Source organism: Erithacus rubecula (genome assembly GCF_903797595.1).
Source record: "Erithacus rubecula genome assembly, chromosome: 14".
Classification (NCBI taxonomy): Eukaryota; Metazoa; Chordata; class Aves; order Passeriformes; family Muscicapidae; genus Erithacus; species Erithacus rubecula.
In genome coordinates, this window is record NC_136666.1 from 421044 (window position 1) to 440278 (window position 19235).

Here is a 19235-nt window from a genome sequence, read left to right on the forward strand (position 1 = left end):
TACTTCATAGGCATTGTATACTTGTACCTTAACTAAAATGAATAAACCAAAACGAGCTGCACTGGGTATAGTGCTGCTGTTTGATAATATACATGATAGCACAGTAGAGTGATCCCATTAAGGCTTTTTTCCCTTTTATCTCTTTCCTGGTAGTGTTTGTGGTGACGGTTAGAAACAAGTGATCCCCTTAAGTGAAATTAAACCATGCTGAATGATCTGTGTCCATGTACGACACAATTATTGAAACAGGTGTTCAGCTTAAGCTGAGGCTGTCATTTCCCATGTTTGTAACACAGCCTCAGTCTTTTTCCTTCTGCTAAAATAAGCTGCTGTGACACTCAGCCCCTGCCTTCCAGCTCTGCTCTATTTCTGTTTAAAGGCAGGGGCGATTAACTGAGTACTTCACCTATGACTACATTTTTCCAAAATGAATTTTTTCCAAGAATCAGACATGAGGACTTGCAGCTGTAGCTTTTATTTTAAAAAAGTAAAGCTTTCATGCTAAACAAAATCCAAATTACATATAAACATACTTGGTTTTGCAGATCTGTATGAAATGCTTTTATCCTATATAAAATTACATAGGACAGTAGCAGTCCCTTGAAACTGCTACAGGAGCTTTACTGAAGCACCTGAGTTAAGATATTTAAACTGGGCAGTCATAAATATGAATTTCTTGGTCATCACCAACAGACACAATTTTGGACCCACTTCCATTGTATTTCACTCCCCAAACCTGTAAATAAGACATATGCAAGTTTAGCAAGAGAGGACAAAGAAAAAGTATTGTTGTGGCTCTCACATTTATTATAAGCAGTAGAGGAAGAGTTACTGAAGTCACCAGATCAGAACTGGTGCAGGACACTGCCCTGCAGGAGCCACACCTGTGGCCACGGGGTTACACCAGCCACAGCTACTCCAAAGTGCTTGCCCTAGTTTGCATCAATAGCACAAGCATTTTCACTCATGCCCATCTTGCAGCCCTTTCTGAAAACAGCATTTTACAGTTCAGGACAGCAACTGAGGAAGTATTTGTCATGGAGACTGACATGTCATGGCAGACTGAAGAATGATCTGGTTTAGCCTCGAGCTCTTCCAGAGAACCATTTCCCTACCAGTGCAAAACTTAGAAAAATGCATCTCAGTCCTCTGGTTTGAGAGTTAAACAAGCTCTCAAGTGCCCCCTCTCCATCACAATGACATCAGGAAGGGTGCTGAATGTGAAATGCAGGGTGGGTGTGCTGACCACAGGATGTTTGGGCACTCTGGTATTACTAACTCTACTTTGCATTAATACTGAGCCCAGCACTCCCAGTAACTGAGATTAACCCTGACACATCTCTGCTGGCCACAGACTGAATGAGATGATGTACAACAGCTACAGCAACAGGGTGAATCAACTCCCACTTTGTACTGCAAAACTAAAACCCCTATGGCCATAGACAACTGAAGGTTACCAGAAGTACTATGGAAGAAAATGTTGTAACAAAATCTGGGAGAATATTATTAGTTTCTTGCTCAGTGATCCATTAAAACATAATATTGTTCATTTATCACCTGACACTTGCACAGAGAAATGGGTAGAAAACTAACTCCTTCCCCCACAGGTAGCTATCACTGAGAAACAAATTTAAAACCCACGGTTTTGCAGACAGTGGAGGAGGAAAAACTCCCCAGTTTCCAAGCTGTTTCAGGCATCTGTTTAGGTAATTCCATCCTTTTAAATAAGTATTTCCACCCTTTCACAGCACATGCTGTGACAAAGGTACCAACTAAGAGTCTGATGAGACTTTGGCCACTAAAGATTGCCTTTATTTGGGCCTGAAAAATGTTAATTACTTGGGAGTACTAGTTCAATATTAAATGCTAAATAACCACAACTTGTAAAATTTCATTATAGCAAGCTGAAGTTGCATCACTGCAAGCCTGAAGCTGCAGCACCAAAGTGAAGCACAAATATGCACAACCAAACAAGCTCTGCTGGGAGCTCGGGGACTGAAGGAATAGTAGCCATACCTGATCTTGGTGGTCAAAGAAAGTATGGACACAGGTCCTCGTTCCAGCGTCCCAAACTTTTACACTTTTATCAGATGAACTGAAAGACAAATAATACTGATCAATGTTTACATTAATAGATTAACTAAAGTTTAATGCAAACATTAAAGGGTACCATTAATATGGTAGACTTAAGAAACACTCTCTCACCTATCAAATACCTATAAAGTTTGGATAAACTACCAAAGGACTGCATGTTCTGCCAGGTTCCATTACCTTTAATAAATTCACTGTTTCAACATCTGCAGTGTGAAAATGAAGACTCATTTTGGACAAAAAAATTATTTCAGGCAAGTTCTCTGGATAGGGAAATTCCTGTTACATGAACTTGGTCCCCGAGCTGCCTCAGCTGTTTTCAAAATTAATACTAAAATTCAAGTAGATTAATGTACTACTAGTTAAGGTTGCAATTCTTGATTAAACAGCAATTTTTCAGCTATTTAGAATCAAAGTGCCCTTCTCTTAGGTTACGTGTATTTTACTTGTCAGGACCTACACTGCAGTGGGTGACTTACCCTGTAAAACGCTCTCACTACAGCTGCTATCACACCACAGATTGGCTCGAGTCTTTAAATTTTATGTTCTTTCATTAGATCCCACTGCACGTTGTACAAATTTAATTTTTATGATCCATCTCCCCTTATAATTTTTTTTTTCTTTTCAGTAATCATAAACAAAAATCCTCAAATACCTGGAAACAAAATGGGTATCATCAGGACAAAATGCTACATTTAAAACCCAGGATCCGTGACCACTTAATGTGCCAGCCAGGTTTGCATGTTGCCTGTGGAAAGAACATGTTAACATTTGTTTGTGAGTTCCAGGGAAAAAGCAACAGGAATATACTCTAGCTAGTGCAATCAGGAATGGCTCAATAGAAGGTGACTTCTCGACATTTGTTCATCCAAGCTGAACTGGTGTTACAGCAGATTCTGTTTTTCTATTTCAAATAGTTATAAAAAGAACTCCCTAAGAAGATACACTGGAGGACAAATAGCTTCACCAAAGCAATGCAGGTTTAAGGGCTGAAGATCACTGAAGCAGGGTCTTTTCCTCCCCCGGGGCATTCAAAGGTATTGCATGATGCAACAGAAATAGGTCATAAATATAATTCACAGGTCACAAATATAATTTTTTGTATCCTGAACAGGTATTTAGGAAGGGTGAACAAGCTTACAGAACAGATAAACTGAAGAATTAGCATATTGCCTACAGGCAAATATAAGGAAAGTAATTTGTTTTCAAGTTCCAGCTTTCTTCTACCTCTACACTTTTAAAAACAGCATCTAAGGTTTAGTATATAATGATCGACAATTCTTTATTACATAAAAAGTCACCAAAAGTTGAAAGGAATTCTGGAGAGCTGAGGGTTTGATCTGTGTTTCACAGTATCAGCCTCACTAAGCAGTTGCAGTCCCCACTCACACATCGTAGATTTTGATGTAGCCATCGTCGGAGGCGGTGACCAGGAGCTGGGAGTCAGGGGAGAAGGTCAGCGAGCGGATGGGCATGGCATGGCCTGTGGGCACAGGGACACAGGGCAGGGCTGGCACTGCTCTCACACACAGGGCAGGGCTGGATCTGCTCACACACGCACAGGGCAGGACTGGATCTGCTCTCTCACACACAGAGCAGGGCTGGATCTGCACTCTCACACACAGGGCAGGGCTGGCACTGCTCACACACACAGGGCAGGGCTGGCACTGCTCACACACACAGGGCAGGACTGGATCTGCTCACACACACAGGGCAGGGCTGGCACTGCTCACACACACAGGGCAGGGCTGGATCTGCTCACACACACAGGGCAGGGCTGGCACTGCTCACACACACAGGGCAGGACTGGCACTGCTCACACACACAGGGCAGGGCTGGCACTGCTCACACACACAGGGCAGGGCTGGCACTGCTCTCACACACAGGGCAGGGCTGGATCTGCTCACACACGCACAGGGCAGGACTGGATCTGCTCTCTCACACACAGAGCAGGGCTGGATCTGCACTCTCACACACAGGGCAGGGCTGGCACTGCTCACACACACAGGGCAGGGCTGGCACTGCTCACACACACAGGGCAGGACTGGATCTGCTCACACACACAGGGCAGGGCTGGCACTGCTCACACACACAGGGCAGGGCTGGATCTGCTCACACACACAGGGCAGGGCTGGCACTGCTCACACACACAGGGCAGGACTGGCACTGCTCACACACACAGGGCAGGGCTGGCACTGCTCACACACACAGGGCAGGGCTGACACTGCTCACACACACAGGGCAGGGCTGACACTGCTCACACACACAGGGCAGGGCTGGATCTGCTCACACACACAGGGCAGGGCTGGCACTGCTCACACACACAGGGCAGGGTTGGCACTGCTCACACACACAGGGCAGGGCTGGATCTGCTCTCACACACAGAGCAGGGCTGGATCTGCTCTCACACACAGAGCAGGGCTGGATCTGCTGTCACACACACAGGGCAGGGCTAGATCTGCTCACACACAGAGAGCAGGGCTGGATCTGCTCTCTCACACACAGGACAGGGTTGGCACTGCTCACACACACAGGGCAGGACTGGCACTGCTCACACACACACAGAGCAGGGCTGGATCTGCTGTCACACACAGAGCAGGGCTGGATCTGCTGTCACACACACAGGGCAGGGCTAGATCTGCTCACACACACAGAGCAGGGCTGGATCTGCTCTCTCACACACAGGACAGGGTTGGCACTGCTCACACACACAGGGCAGGGCTGGCACTGCTCACACACACACAGAGCAGGGCTGGATCTGCTCTCACACACAGAGCAGGGCTGGCACTGCTCACACACACACAGGGCAGGGCTGGCACTGCTGTCACATACAAGGCAGGACTGCCACTGCTCACACACACACAGCAGGAGCCTCTCTCTCTCTCCCTAGAGGCTTTCCCCACACCAGAGAAGAGAAAGGAACAGCATTTCCTGGCTGTGAATGTTAAGGCATGTCTGCCACACAGATCATCTCGTTTCTTCCAGCTTTAGGTCTGTATTAGAAGTCATGACATATTTTATAGTATGCATATTTAAGTGCTTGGGGTTTGGGCAGAGACTGAATGAACATTAAAAGCCCCCTTATCTGTTAGAAAAAATGCATGTCTTCTATAACATAAAATTTATTTTTAAAATTTATTTTTAAGAACAGCAAAAAATTGCTTCAGAACAAATACGGTAAGGAAAAGAAAAAGCATATGCATGGCTGCATTTGCCTTGGCTTCACTCCCTTGTATTTTTCTGCAATACAAGGAGCTACAATTTAGGAATTTAGCTAAGCATAACTGACTGTACCTTTTAAAAAGGCATTTATGATGCAAGTCTGAGTTTACATTTTGCCTCTGATATTTTAAATGGCTCAGGTTAGAGCACACTAAATAACTAAGTGCTGTCTACTGGACAAAAAATGCCAACTCACTTTAGCCATGGCTGTTGATATAATTCTGACTTGCATGATATCCTTTATTTTGTCAGAAATGAGGTGAGAATTTGGGTACTGTAAATTACCAAACCATACCTTCTAGCGTATGCAGAAGTTTTCCAGTCGCAATATCAAAAATATTGATAATGCCATCTATTGCTCCACTAGCCAAGTACTTTCCATCTGGACTCTGCAATAAAACACAAAAGTGTGATTCAACACCTGTGTGCTTTTATGCTGTGTAAGCCCTGACATTCCCTTGGCAACTTTTCACAAATAATGATCTATGCAAGATATCTGAGCTTCAAAAATCCCCAATACTATAAGCAAGAACCCAAATATATTTTCCAGGTGTGCAGGGGCAAATATCACACAATTTGTATTTGGAACTATGGCTGTCACTTAGTATTATTGTAGAGATAAAGTCATAGATGGAAACAAAAATACCTATTTACAACATATTACAGCAAGAGCAATTTCCCATAAGGAATTATCAACTGTGCTTCTTACATATGCAATGCTAAGGATGAACTTCCCTCTGGTGTCCAGAGAATATTCTTTCTTTCCAGTTTCAACACCGAAAATATTTACTTTCCCCACGTGACTTCCTGTTGCAAGGTACTGGGAATCAGGTGAAAAAGCCAGGGACCAAGCATCAACTGCATTAAAAGATAAAAACCAGTCAGCTGGATCCTGTACCTGGTTCTTATTCAAGAGTGTCAGCTCTGTATGCATCTGTTTAGATGTTCAACCTTCTAAGAGTGTACAAACTCATCGAGTTGCCCCTTCTATGTAATTAATGGAACTTATCTTGAGCCTCTTACTAACGTTCAGTAAAATATGACATTTCTAGTAAAAGCCTGATCTTATGTCACCCTCGTGTAACAATAAATTTAGAATTTAAGCCTGTATCAGTTAAGTCTAAATTCTTAATTTTTTCCTGGTAGCAGAAGACAAACTACTGAAAACACTAGTACATAGCAAAGCACAGAAGATGCAGGAGAAATGCAGATACATAAACATAACACAGATGACATTCCTATGACTGAATGTCAAAACCCATCATTTTTCATAGCAGTGCAATGTATTTATCTGGCACAATGTAATTAACTTTTTTTAACCTAAAAGCTTAATATTAATTCCCTAAAACACTGCAAGACTGTTCTTAAATTCATTAGTTCCAGTGGACTCATGGAACACTTGGAATAAGACCTTAGGCCCCGAATTCCAGTTTGGAGAACATTAGCATTGTTGCCTTTGATAACTGTTGTGACTTGCTTTCTCAGGACTGGACATGCTGGATAAAAAAGGATCAAGTTCACTGCAGTGTTATGAAGGATGGCCAGAGCTCCTTTGTAAATCCATCTGAATAAGCACTTGAATTCTTTCTTCCAAATATCTCTTTACCAATGTCTAAGAGCAAGCCACCTTCCATTCTGCATTATGCATGCAACAAAAAGCCAGCTACATGTACCTGAGAAAGCACAAGTAGGGTGTAAAAATAACTGTGAAATTGTCTGATGCTGCTTTGTGTTGAGTTCATAAAACATTTAAGACTTCTGCAAATACAGAAAAGATTAAACCCCCCAGAGACCTCAATCCCCTGGTACACCCCAATGCCCCAGTGCCCAGTGTTTGCCAGAAGAGTGAAAGTGCTCTCTGCAGAGCCAGCTCAGCACTGGTGACTCACCAGGACCAGCATCTATGGATTTGATCTGTTTGCCAGTGTCCAGGTCCCAGAGGCGGATGTGGGCATCCAGGGAGCTGGATGCTGCAATGGCCCCCGTGTGGCTGATGTCCACTGACACCACCCCCAGCTGGTGACCCTCCAGAGTCCACTGCAGGTCCAGCTTCTCATCATTCCTGCAGTGCAAGGGAAAGCGAGCCAGGTTGGGAACAGCTGGAACCAGACCCCCAGCCTCACACCAGACAACCCATATTCCTCTGCTTGTCCAATACAGGGCAATCCAATCCTCCCATTAGATGTCAAGAGCTACACACAAACTCTCTGGATTTAAAGAGCTGACAGATCAATAATTTACCAAATTCCTGCAAAGCAGGTACTTCATCATAAGTCTGGAAGCCATCCCACCAAAAGATGTCCAGCACACACCAGTCTGGGGGTGCTCACAGAGCTGGTGTTCACCTGTGAGCTCAGCACAAAGTGCCATCACTGACACTTTCACAACCTAAACCTGCCACTGAAGTGAATCATCCTCACGCTGCTCCCCCTGCCTAAGAGACACAATAACTTATTTGCAAAAGCACACTTCCATAAGGATCATCAGGACCTTTTCTCAATAAGAAAGAAGGCATCCTTTCCTCTTTCTCACTATTCCCATCACTGCTTTCACAGTACTCATCTCCAAACGCACTTTCTCATCAAAAGATGAATTTCTCATTCTTTGGTTTAGAAGTACATAGGGTATCCTCTGACATGCATTTTCAAAAGGATTCTCATTCTTTAGAAATGAAAGCACACCAGCATGCCACCACTCCAAAGAAAGCACATACCAGTGGAGCCAAGCTAGCTCAAAGCAGCAGCTCTGTGTGCCAGGCTACCCCTTCCCTGGGGTAACTCTTACCATTCCTGCCATGCCTGCATGAAATTCAAGGCTGCTCCACACTGACTACTTCCAAGGCCTAGCACAGGTTAACACGGAGCACTCACCACTTCCAGACCTTCACCAGATCATCCAGAGAGCCAGAGATCACTGTTTCAGAACCATCATTTTTATTTTTTCCCCAGGCAACTGACCAAATGGCATCATCGTGAGCTAAAAGAGAATATAAGCACAGGAATTAAAAATTAAGTATTTTCTTCTGATAGAAGACCTCAACCAGTTTTGGTAATGCTGAAATTGCTGGCTGCAATGTTGGCAATAGGCCCCCCCCCTCGTTTCTGAGGTCTGTTGAGTGCTCCAAGAGCCTTGTCACTGTTTTTGTTGTTCCAAAATATGTAATGTGTTGTGTGCCCAGCGTCACTGCTGAAAAAGCAGCAAAGCTGCTTCTGAGTTACACAGATTCATGCCTAATATAAACACCACCAGGTCTCCTCACATAGACATTTGCCATTATAAACTTCATGTCATTATAAACTTTACATCATCCCAGAACACCGACATTGCTCAATCCCCGTTAGCGTTTGCTCACCTTGCTCTTGCTTGAAGAGAATACCGTACTAGAAAGAAAAAATAATTAATATTACACATGAGCAGCCTATATATATACATGCACACCTCAAGCCAGCAGTCAGCTTAGCTAACGCTGTGTTTTTAATTACCTGTGTGGTCATCTCTTTCCGAAAGCAATCCCGACAGCAGTGCTCTGCAAAGAGCCCACCCAGCTCCTGCCGCCGGCGCGCCTTGATGACGTCAAGTACCACCGAGAGCGCCGCTCCTCGGTGCCCTCCGGCTCCGCGCCCTTTGCCGCCCCCCTGTGGCCGAGAGGTCCCGGATGACATCTCCCGCTGGCGGGAACGGCGCGTGCCGCCTGCAGGGCCCTCCGGAACCGCGGGGCTGAGCCGGGACCGGGTCCTGACCCTCCGGGACAGTGGGGCTGAGCCGGGACCGCGGGGCTGACCTGATGTACTGCGGGGCTGAGCCGGGACCGGGTCCTGACCCTCAGGGACAGTGGGGCTGAGCCGGGACCGCGGGGCTGACCCTCCGGGACCGCGGGGCTGAGCCAGGACCGGGTCCTGACCCTCAGGGACAGTGGGGCTGAGCCCCGCTTGTTCCGCAGTTGTGTCCCACAGTTTACTTCTTCGTGGCTGCCTCTCCTTCCGTCCCGCTCGCCCACGGGAGCCCGTGCCGGGCCCGTCAGAAGCGCTCAGGATCTGCGGTGTGTGGTACCGTGCCAGCGGTGCCTGCGGTGCTGCCATGGCAGCGGTGCTGGGAGCTGTGGGACCCGGCACGGACAGGGTGAGGTGCGTTCCAGTCCCCAGCCGTGTGGGAAGCTCCTGAGGAAGGCTGAGCCCATGGTGTGAGCTGTGGGACACGGCACGGACAGAGTGAGGTGCGTTCCAGTCCGGCCCGGCCCGGAGGGAAGGCCGAGCTGGCCGCCCATGGTGTGAGGTGTGGAGAGGCAAGGGGCAGGCTGGGCACACCCTGACCGACCCCTCGCTCCTGGGCTGCAGCACTGCCCTTGGCTCCCACCGCAGCACGGAAGGCTTTAACTTCACAGAATCACTGAATCATTCCGGTTGGAAGGGACCTGCAAGACCATCGAGTCCAACCTAGGTTGACCAATTTTCGAACTAGACCAGAGCAAGTGTGCCACACCCGATCATTTCTTGAACACTTCAGGGATGGTGACTCCAGCACCTCCCTAGGGCAGCTCGTTCCAGCGCCTGACCGCCCTTTCCCTGATTAAATTCTTCCTGATGTCCAGCCTGAACTTCCTTTGACACAACTTGAGGCTGTTTCCTCTGGTGCCGTCACCTTTTCCTGGGAGGGGAGCCTGATCCTCATCTGGCTGCGCCCTCGTGTCAGGGAGTTACAGAGAGCAAGAAGGTCCCCCCGAGCCTCCCAAGGCTGACCCACAGAGCCCTCAGCCACTCCTGGTGCTACAGAAAGGAAGTTTCCCTGCTAATAATTTCTGTCAGACCAAAAAGAAAAGGCATGACTTTTGTTTTGGAAACTGAAGTTTTTCAGGTTGCTGCCTCTGCTTGAGTAAAAGTGGAAAAAATGTCGGAATTAAAGTTCAGGAAAATAAATCAGATTCCCTGAGGCTTAAAATTAAAGACAAAGGATCAGTACTCTTTCACAGCTCTTAATCAGTTTTTATGTGTACCCAAAGCTCTTTGAGATCAATAGAACTTGTCTGAGTAAGCAGAGTAACAACCAAAACAGGAACTCTGAATGTGTCTTAGCACAATTCTGCAGTCAAGAATGAAAATCTGGGTAAAACTCTTACACATAATTACAGACTTTTACATATAATTACAGAATCCTTAGTTCTCTGATTAGGCTGAGCTTTGAGAAGATTTTAAGGCATACGGCTTTAATGTCTTGAATTTCAGAAATCCTCATTTTCTCGTTAGTAATGACGCAATGGTAAACATTCTCCAAAAGTAAAAGAAGTTTTTCTGTTTCTTGCCAGGTTTCTTCTAAGTGTTCCTTCATTTAAACATGTACTTGAAATGTACTTTCACCTTATGTTCAAATAAGCTTGGTCCTGCAGTTCTGTGCAGAGTACTGCAGGACTGTAACATAATCTTTGGCAGACAAAGAGTTTCTAATCCCTCCAGAGGTTTCATATCATGCAAAGTTCTCTCTGTGCTCTGGTGTTTGCTCTGTACAGTGGGCACCTTAGGCCTTCATGGGAAAGGATTGTTCCTGTGAGAGGGCAGAGTGGGATTGTGGGTTGTTTCCTGCATCACTTATGACACAAATCTGTATTTGTTAGAGTGAAAGCTGATTAGATGCTACTTTGGTGCATCAAGAGGATAATCTGAAGCAAAGTGTGCCACATGTTTGATTTACAGATAAATGGCCTCTGTGGAATAAGGACTGAGAGCAGATTTCTGTATGTCTGTCCTTGTTCTGGAGCACTGTGTCAGTATGGGTATTCTAGCCCTAAGCCCAGCAATGCCTTGGCAGTGCATCTGGGTTCAAATTTTAAAGCAGTGTTACAGGGAAGAAACCTGATGCATTAAAGAGCATTATTATCACCCTCAAATTATGCTTACACATAGAAGTGACTTGGGATGCCACATGAGCATTGCAAAAGACACTGCCCAACCCAAAGTTCAGTTGCAGGGAGCACACTGAGAGCAAGAGAACTGACAACTGGAACACACGAGCTGAGCACCACTGTAGCCTGTTACTACAGTCCCTGCTCACATCAGCATTCACAGTTCCATACCAGCCTGGCACACAAGACAAATGCCAAGGAAGCCTTGATTTATTTAGGTCCTGAAGACCCATGAACTTTGATAAAACAGGAAGGCTAGATAATGAACTGGGACTCCAGCTCTGCAGGTGCATGAACACTGAGTGTTCAAATACCAGACATGTCAGCTCCTCTCCCTGCTCCACACTAAATAATTCATTTGCTAGTGGGTTTGAGGAAGATGAGAATGGTGTTTAAATTATGTGGTGGTGTTTGCCAAAGTAAATAATACAGGAATATGTATTTTTGTGGTTGCTAGTGTCAGGTCATGTCAGTTAAGAAAAGAGACTGTGTATTACAACTGTACATGCAGAGAGCTGGATTCAATTCCAGGCTCCTTTCAGGACTGATCCATCAGTTTGGGGTTTGTTTTCCCATCTTAGGGTTCAGTGTAGGATCGCTCACCCACAGGTGCTGCAGAAGCAAAGGGTGATTTGTGGCATAGATTTTATATATAAATCTGTGTGCAGATTTATATATATATGTCTATGTCTACCATCTGCCCGTTGTGGGGCAGCAGCAGCAAGAGCATCTCTGTCCTCTTTCCAGGAGGTTGGCATTCACAATGAAACATTCATCATTTCACATCCTTCTGTGTCCAGCCACTCTGAACAGTTGTGGCAGGAGCAAAGAATCCTCTGCTTCTGTGGCTTGCTGTATCTCTGGGAAATCATTAAGGGACTATGTTCCTGGGGGTGAGTTGGAATGGCACTTGCAGTGTTTGCTCGTTCATTCCAGATCTCTGTCTGCTCCCTCAAGTCACTCACAGTACATACAGCTTTTTATATGGCATATGTCAGCTCTCTAGTGCATTAGCGTTGGGGCAGCTGAGGCAAAAGACAAGAGCCACACAAAATTGAGTTCTAATACAGTCTTCAGTTCCACTTTTGAAACAAGTCCAGTTCTTTGCATGCAGATTTGATGAACTTTCAGCTTTTGCTGGTTTCCCTCTGCTCGCTTTTTTCTTTGTTATATCTTTTTGTCTACTGCTGTGCTCTTTCTTCCCTTTTCTTGCAACTTCATGTGCTTTTTCCCTGATAGGTTTCTCTTTGATGATCCCAAGCAGCTGAATGGGGATCTGGAGTCAAGTACAAACCTTCCTGAAGTTTGAAGAGTTTCAAACAAAACCTTTTCTTAAAAAAAAGCTGCTGTCTCATTTCCAAAGCCATCCATTGTAAAGGCACTGCACATTGCAAGTGGTGGCACCAAACCCAGCCATCACACCTTGCAGGATATAGAACTGGAACCACAGTCACATCTGTAGCCCAAGGGCTGGCCCAAACAGGGAAATGATAAAATGGAAAAGCTCTTCTTCAAGAATCTGAAACCAAGTCCAAATATTAATGACATTCTTGCCCTATGAGTTAAGGAAGGATCATTATCTTGTTTCACAGATGGGTGAAATCTGAAGCAAGGTGACGAATTTAGGCAGTGGTAGATCGAGGAATGGAACCTGTTTCTCAGCCTCTTGGTATGTGCTCCAGCTCAGTGTGTGCCTACAGACTGACTCTGCTTTAACTTTACATTCAAGTACTAAATTGCTTTGCTGACCAGAAAGAAAGTATTTCAATGTATTTATTCAACAAGGAAAAGTACTTGGAACAGACGAAAATGGAAAGGAAAATCAGAACTGCCGGGCCTAACAGGGATGAAAATAATTCTTAGCACTTGCAGGGAAAAAATCTTCCTCTGGCTGGCACTATGCCTCAGTTCCAGCCTGAGGTGTCCTGCTGGGCTTCTGGTCAGAGGAAAGCTTGGCCTGGAAAGGACTTTCCTTCAGAATGGATCAGATTCCTTGGAATGGATGAGGTGGCCATGAGAGTGGAGTGAATGAGCAGCTACTTTTAGAGAGAAAAGAAGAAAATAAAGCAGTTAATTAAACAAATAAATCCTAAAAACTAGACTCGCTTCCCAATGGAAGGAAGCTCATCCCTACTGTCACCTGCAGAGAAGCCACAATGATCAGATACAATTACAGACCTTTGAACCTCCTGCTTATGGCATGTACAGGTCAGAGAGAACCTTTCAGAGCACAGTTGTTTTGAAAGGAATAATAAAATAAGCAAAAAAAGAGCAAAAGACATTGTTCTTCATGGGAGACTTTATAGCAAAAATGGTCTGTGCTTGATGATAACTGAATTCATATTATATTATATTATATTATATTATATTATATTATATTATATTATATTATATTATATTATATTATATTATATTATATTATATTATATTATATTATATTATATTATATTATATTATATTATATTATATTATATTATATTATATTATATTATATTATATTATATTATAATTTTCTGCCTATCTTCTCTTTCTCTCATGAAAATACTTCAGATTTTCCTTAATTTATTTACTTAATCAGAATTATCATATTTTATTCTGTATTTTATTCTCTCTCACAGCTTTCTTTTTTTAAGGAACAAAAGGTGGATCAGAGGGAGTTTCTCAGACCTTAACATGAGCCTGAAATGTGGAATGACCATATAGAATGCAACCACGATAAAAGAAACATCTGGTGCTCATTTGTCAGGATTGAAATAAGGCCCGTTAAAACATCCTGTATGTAGTTGGGTCTGACTTACAGAGAACAAAAAGTTTCAACCTATACATCAAGCCTAGCAATAAAACTTTTCTCTCCAGGATGATGAATTTCACATGTTTTACCAAAATTAATGTATGTCCCTTGCTATTGTGGCTGACTTGATGACCTTATGCACCAAAAATGCACCACTTCAGCTCGAGGAAAACACTTTTGACTGTTAATTAATAACTGGCTATTTAGTTGTGAGCTACTATGTGTTGACCACATAATCTAAGGTGCCCTTCTAAGCCTGGTTGTATCCCTTTTACTTTGGTAATGTGGAGTGGAAGGCTCTTCTGTGCAATCCTCAGCCAAGTGCTGGCTGCCCTCACAAAGCAGGAGGAGGAAAGATGCCCTGCACTGCTCTGCCCAGAATGCTGGCTCTACCTGCCTTGTAAAGAAGACAAGAGAAAGCACCTTTTTTTTTTTTTTTTCTCTCTCCTTTTTTTGATCCATACAGACAAAGGCTTGAATAGGCTGCTGAAGTGGGAAACAGAGAGAAGGGAAGGGTTTTCCTTCACCTGCTGTGTGACATTCTCTGCCTGACCAAGCTACTAAGGATGAGATGAAGGTGCTGTGGACTCAGTCTCTGGATATGTTATCTCCACTGTAAAATGTTATCAACTTTATTCTTCTCAGAGACTCTCTTTCTGAATTGATAATACACTTAGCTGCTAAAACTGGCTTTTTTAGACAATGTTTTTGCTGGAGTGAGGATCCAAAGAGTGGCCTGGCAATGTGGCACCTTTGTAACATGAAGAGTCTTTTTTGTATGATAAATTTTTACAGGATCAAATGTAGAGGACACAACTCTGGCTTTTCAGAATAATTAGTAAGAAAAACCAGGAAGAAAACCCTTCATTCATTGACAGTAGATGCTAAGGATGTTCATAGTAATTAGCACAGACACTCTCAAAAACTTGTAGCTATGTTTACCAAGTCTTTGTTCCTATGTATTTCTGTGCCACCATTTGGAATATATTTACATAAATAGGTACTTAGATCTCTGGTGCCTGGTGTCCGTTTGCATGGCTACTGGCAGACGGGCTGTATGGATACACTTGGCTCAACCAGACAATTACTTTGCCACTTATCTTCATGTCACTGCCCTGCTTTGTTATTGCAGCCCTCAATGCCACTTCTGTCTTCATCAACACTGTCTCATTCATGCTGTTTACTTTGATGACTTTGCTGGGCAACCTCTTTGGTGTCCTTGTCTCCTTGTGAGAAAGGCTTTTTCTTCCTCAGTTTGCCTGGCTGGTTCACCAACCCCAGTGAATCAAACTGACAGTATTAACCTTACACAGAGGAGCTGTGCCAGTAAATTAAATAAATAAATAAATAAATAAATAAATAAATGCCAGTGCTCTGCAGGCTCTGGCTCCCATGGAAGGCAGAGGGTGGAGGACCAAGTATGGCACATCATAAAACATTATGTTCAGCTACTTCTGCATGAGATGCTTGACTCAAAGCATACCATCAGAAGTACTTCATTCACATTTGACATTGTATCAGTGATGGGTGTTTCGTATAATGAAAAAAAATTCAGACATGTAATGAGGTGATTGACTGCTTTGGTTCACCTATGTTTAGTGATGTGTTACTGGCATTAGAGAAACGTGGCATGAGGAAATGAGACATTTTGTATAAGGTAATTGACTTCTGGGTTTCAAGCTTTTTAAGTCAGACATAGAGCCAAAAAAAAAAAAAAAAAAAGAAAAAAGAGAGAGAGGAAAAACAATTCCTGATTTCTGTGAACTTCAGATCAATTGCTGTGGCTGGAGGATTGTTGCTGAGATCATATAATCCTATATTGGAATTTGGATGCTGTGATACCAGGAAATCTTCAGTTCTTTGTGTTTTCTGTAACAAGAAAACCATTCCTTTGACACTTTTGACATTTGAGTTAATTTATTAAGTGACACCTGGAGCCCCGTGCTTTTTGATTTTTCAGGTTTTGTGGTTTGGAAATGCTGTCTAAAATGCGAGTGTCCCTTCCAAACTGGAGTTGCAAATTCTCAAAAACCATGTTGGGAAACTGCAGAGGGAAGGTTTGCTTGCAGAGACTGACGTGTTGAAAATACAGAGAGGGCAATTTTCCCTGGGGTGTCTTGGCCCTTGAAGGTAGACTCTGAGGTACTAAGGGTGAGGAACCCCTGAATGTGTTCACCATATGATGTGTGACAAGTGCTAATGAAGTGGCTTTTTTGGTGCCCAGGAGTCAGTGCTTTTTGTGCTCATCTAAAAGAGAACAACGAACTGAAGCAGCTGCACTGAGCTCTATTCATATCTGTGACCCACTTAGCTACAGCCTTTGGTGCTGCCTGATGGAGGGAACTCATGCACATCTCTGTAATGACACCTAGCCAGAGCTGATCCTGCATGAAAACGGTTACACACTGACCCCTAAACTTCTGAGGTCAGGAGGGGAGTGATCTTTTAGGGCCTTGCAAGGCACCACCAGATTCCATTAAGTGCATTTATTAGCCTTAGTTAGTGTGTTGTTCAATGGCAGATTTAGCAGGTCATTGTTTGAAGTGCTACAGTCATCACTGAAATAAGTGGGATATTTTGAATTTGAGTGCCAGCACTGGATGTTGCTGTGATTGACATGCATGGATCACAGTAGGAGTGCATGGGACTGGTACAAGCCCCTAACAGCAGTTTGGCAGCAAACTGAATCATAGGGGTTTGAACACCAAGCAAGGTGGGAGTAAAAATATGTGAATGTTGGCCAGCACAGCACTGACAAGTGCAAACAGACAGCACAAACACTGTCTTAGACAGCAGAGAACCAGAGTGTTGACCCAGAGAAAGTACAGCAGTGGTCCTATCTGGACTGACATTATAAACAGGGGTTTTATGGGAGTGCTCAGGAAGTGGAGTGGTTTGTCTGAACTGGGTACACACACAAGTGTGCTCAAGTCCTGATCCAGCACGGTATTTAAGCATACACTAAGTGTTTTAGCATTGAAATACAAATATTTGAAATCATTACTTTAAAGCATTTTGGCAGTTATCAGTCTTAATTACAGGAGATGAAGGTAATAAAGGCCTTCTCCCATCTCCTCAGTGAAGATTGTCTCAGTGAAGATTGTTGCCCAAGTCATGAAGAATCAGTTTTAAGGAGATATTTTAGACTGATTTTTGCCTAGGTCAGATTTGTCAGTTCCTGAGATGGGATTGCTCCTAGTAGAGTCTCCATACATTTTGATAAAATATGTGTGGGCTATGGGGCCCTCTCTGAGAAGAGTCACTTTTCAATATAAAAGGTGGTCTATCAAACACCAGAAGAGAAAATGGAAAATTCAGCTTCACAGCCGGTGGTCTAAATATTGGCACATGATCCTCTGCAGCAGTTTTAGATTTTGAAAAGCAGCTTTTCCAGCACGTGTTTAGAATTGGAATAATTTACAATGTGAAGAAAAAACAAATGTCAGATTTCTAGTGTAAGTATGAAGGAGCAGTCGTCTCTTGTTTCCACATACTGCTCCTTTTGCCAGGTTTTGTCTTCTGAGAAAGCAAGCAAGGCTCAGGAAAAGGCCTCTTCTGGGAGAGGAATGCACAGCAGCTAAAGGACCCTGGGTGATGTGAGCTGGACTCTGACAGCCTTTGAAGCCCTAGTCCAGAATCTACTCATCCTCCTGAGCCTGTGTGTGGCAGGGCTAAACCTGGCTGGCTGCTTGTGCTCAGTGCCATGGCACAGTGACAGTGGTGTTGCATTGTGTGCTCACCTCTTCTGAGCAAATCACTGCAAGAACAGCCTCTTGTCCAGAGATGGGAACGTTTTGGGTTTATTGCGTGGGATAATATAAATATATTGTAGTAACTGATGCTAAGGTACTGATTGAGAGACATGCAGACTCTACATCATGGTCTCACTGGACAGTTTTACCTTAGAGAGACTGAACAAAAGGCAAAAGCATTTCTGACTGCCTTGAGCAATGATCATCTTGAATCTGAGAGCTAGATTTCTGCCAAATGCAAGCGGGCAAATCCAGTTTTTAACAGTGAGCTTGCCTTTAAGGATTTACATTATCTAGCACCTTCAAGAGAATATCAGCTTTCTAAGTAAACACAGTGTCCTCTGCTTTGCCATCTCTGTGTTGCAGTCTGCACAAATTCATTTTCTTACTGCTAGTCTATTGGGTTTTTTTTTCTTTTTGTATGAATTGGGTCACTTTCCAGTCTCCTTGCATTAGAGAATGGTAACAAAATCCGAAGTGACAGTTCCCCAAATGTTTCAATGTTTTCAAGAGGTGTGAGGCAGCAAAGGAGAGCTCTGCCCTTGAAGGAATTTAATCTCTTGGAATAAACAGTCTCAAGTCCTTCCACATGGTCATTATTGACTGACTTTCCAGCAAACTGCTGCAAACCTAGGTGGACTGTGTTTTGATTGGTAAAGATATCTGGGGGGCAGTGCATAAGCAAAAGGGAAAACGAGCAGGAAGATCTGAGATACACAGTGAGTTTCTGTGGAAAAGGCCATCCTGCCTGGCTGGTCTGAGCTTTCTCAGGCTGCTACATTGTGCAAGAAGAAAGGAAACAGCCGCTGTCTGCTGCTTCTTTCTCTCCCTGCTTCTTTGTGGTAGTACCGCAAGCCATGTTAACTCCTCTTTGCTGAGGCTGTTTGCTGAGACAAAGTGGGCAGTATGGGCAGATGCTGGGCTCCAGGGAAGCAGAACTTCACCACATTTAGTTGTGGGGAGGAAGGCTGGAGGAAAAGGCAGAGAGCAAACTGCTCTCTGCTCCCCATGGTACTGCTGCTACTTGCTGTCCATGAGCTGATGGTGCTGCATACATGGTGGCTGGGGAGCATGTTTACCCCTTTCCAGAGTTTCCTTCATCCCCCTCTATTCTTTCAAGTAATTATTACAAAAGATGAGAAATCCCAGTGTTTTCTAGAGGATCCTGCCCTAATACAATCCAGTCAAGACAAGGAAATTTTTTTATATTATGCCAAACTCCTCGTTGAACAGCTATAACTTTTCCTTTTTAGAGTAGTTATATTTCATTTTCATCTCTGATTAAACCAATTTCCACGTTCTGTGTTCTAAAACATTACCTGTGTACTGAATTCTGATCAGACAACAAAAGACAAAATATGTTTTATCCCATCATTGCAGTGTATTCAAGGCAAGCACACATACCCAGAAAAAATATTGGTGAACACACAGTACTTGCAGTTTAGGTGCATATTCTCTTGAAAAAATTGTTCTAATTGAAAACACT

The 19235-nt window shown here is 43.8% G+C and overlaps 1 protein-coding gene across 1 annotated transcript; it reads right to left on the minus strand.

The window, feature by feature from the left end:
* Positions 1-459: 459 nt before the first annotated feature.
* On the minus strand, positions 460-8881 carry SKIC8 (SKI8 subunit of superkiller complex). Its single transcript, XM_079317887.1, has 10 exons — positions 8796-8881; positions 8666-8693; positions 8184-8289; positions 7203-7375; positions 6023-6171; positions 5609-5702; positions 3481-3574; positions 2747-2839; positions 2017-2095; positions 460-736 (listed from the first exon to the last, which is right to left on the minus strand). Exons 1-10 carry the CDS (start codon positions 8805-8807, stop codon positions 647-649), a joined length of 918 nt encoding a protein of 305 aa, XP_079174013.1. The 5' UTR covers positions 8808-8881; the 3' UTR covers positions 460-646.
* Positions 8882-19235: the final 10354 nt, after the last annotated feature.

Coding starts and splice junctions, on each gene's coding strand:
- SKIC8 (XM_079317887.1), bottom strand. Junction 8,290..8,665: donor TCTCTTCAAGCAAGAGCAAG/GTGAGCAAACGC, acceptor ATTCTCTTTTAG/CTCACGATGATGCCATTTGG. Junction 737..2,016: donor TCTTTGACCACCAAGATCAG/GTATGGCTACTA, acceptor TCTTATTTACAG/GTTTGGGGAGTGAAATACAA.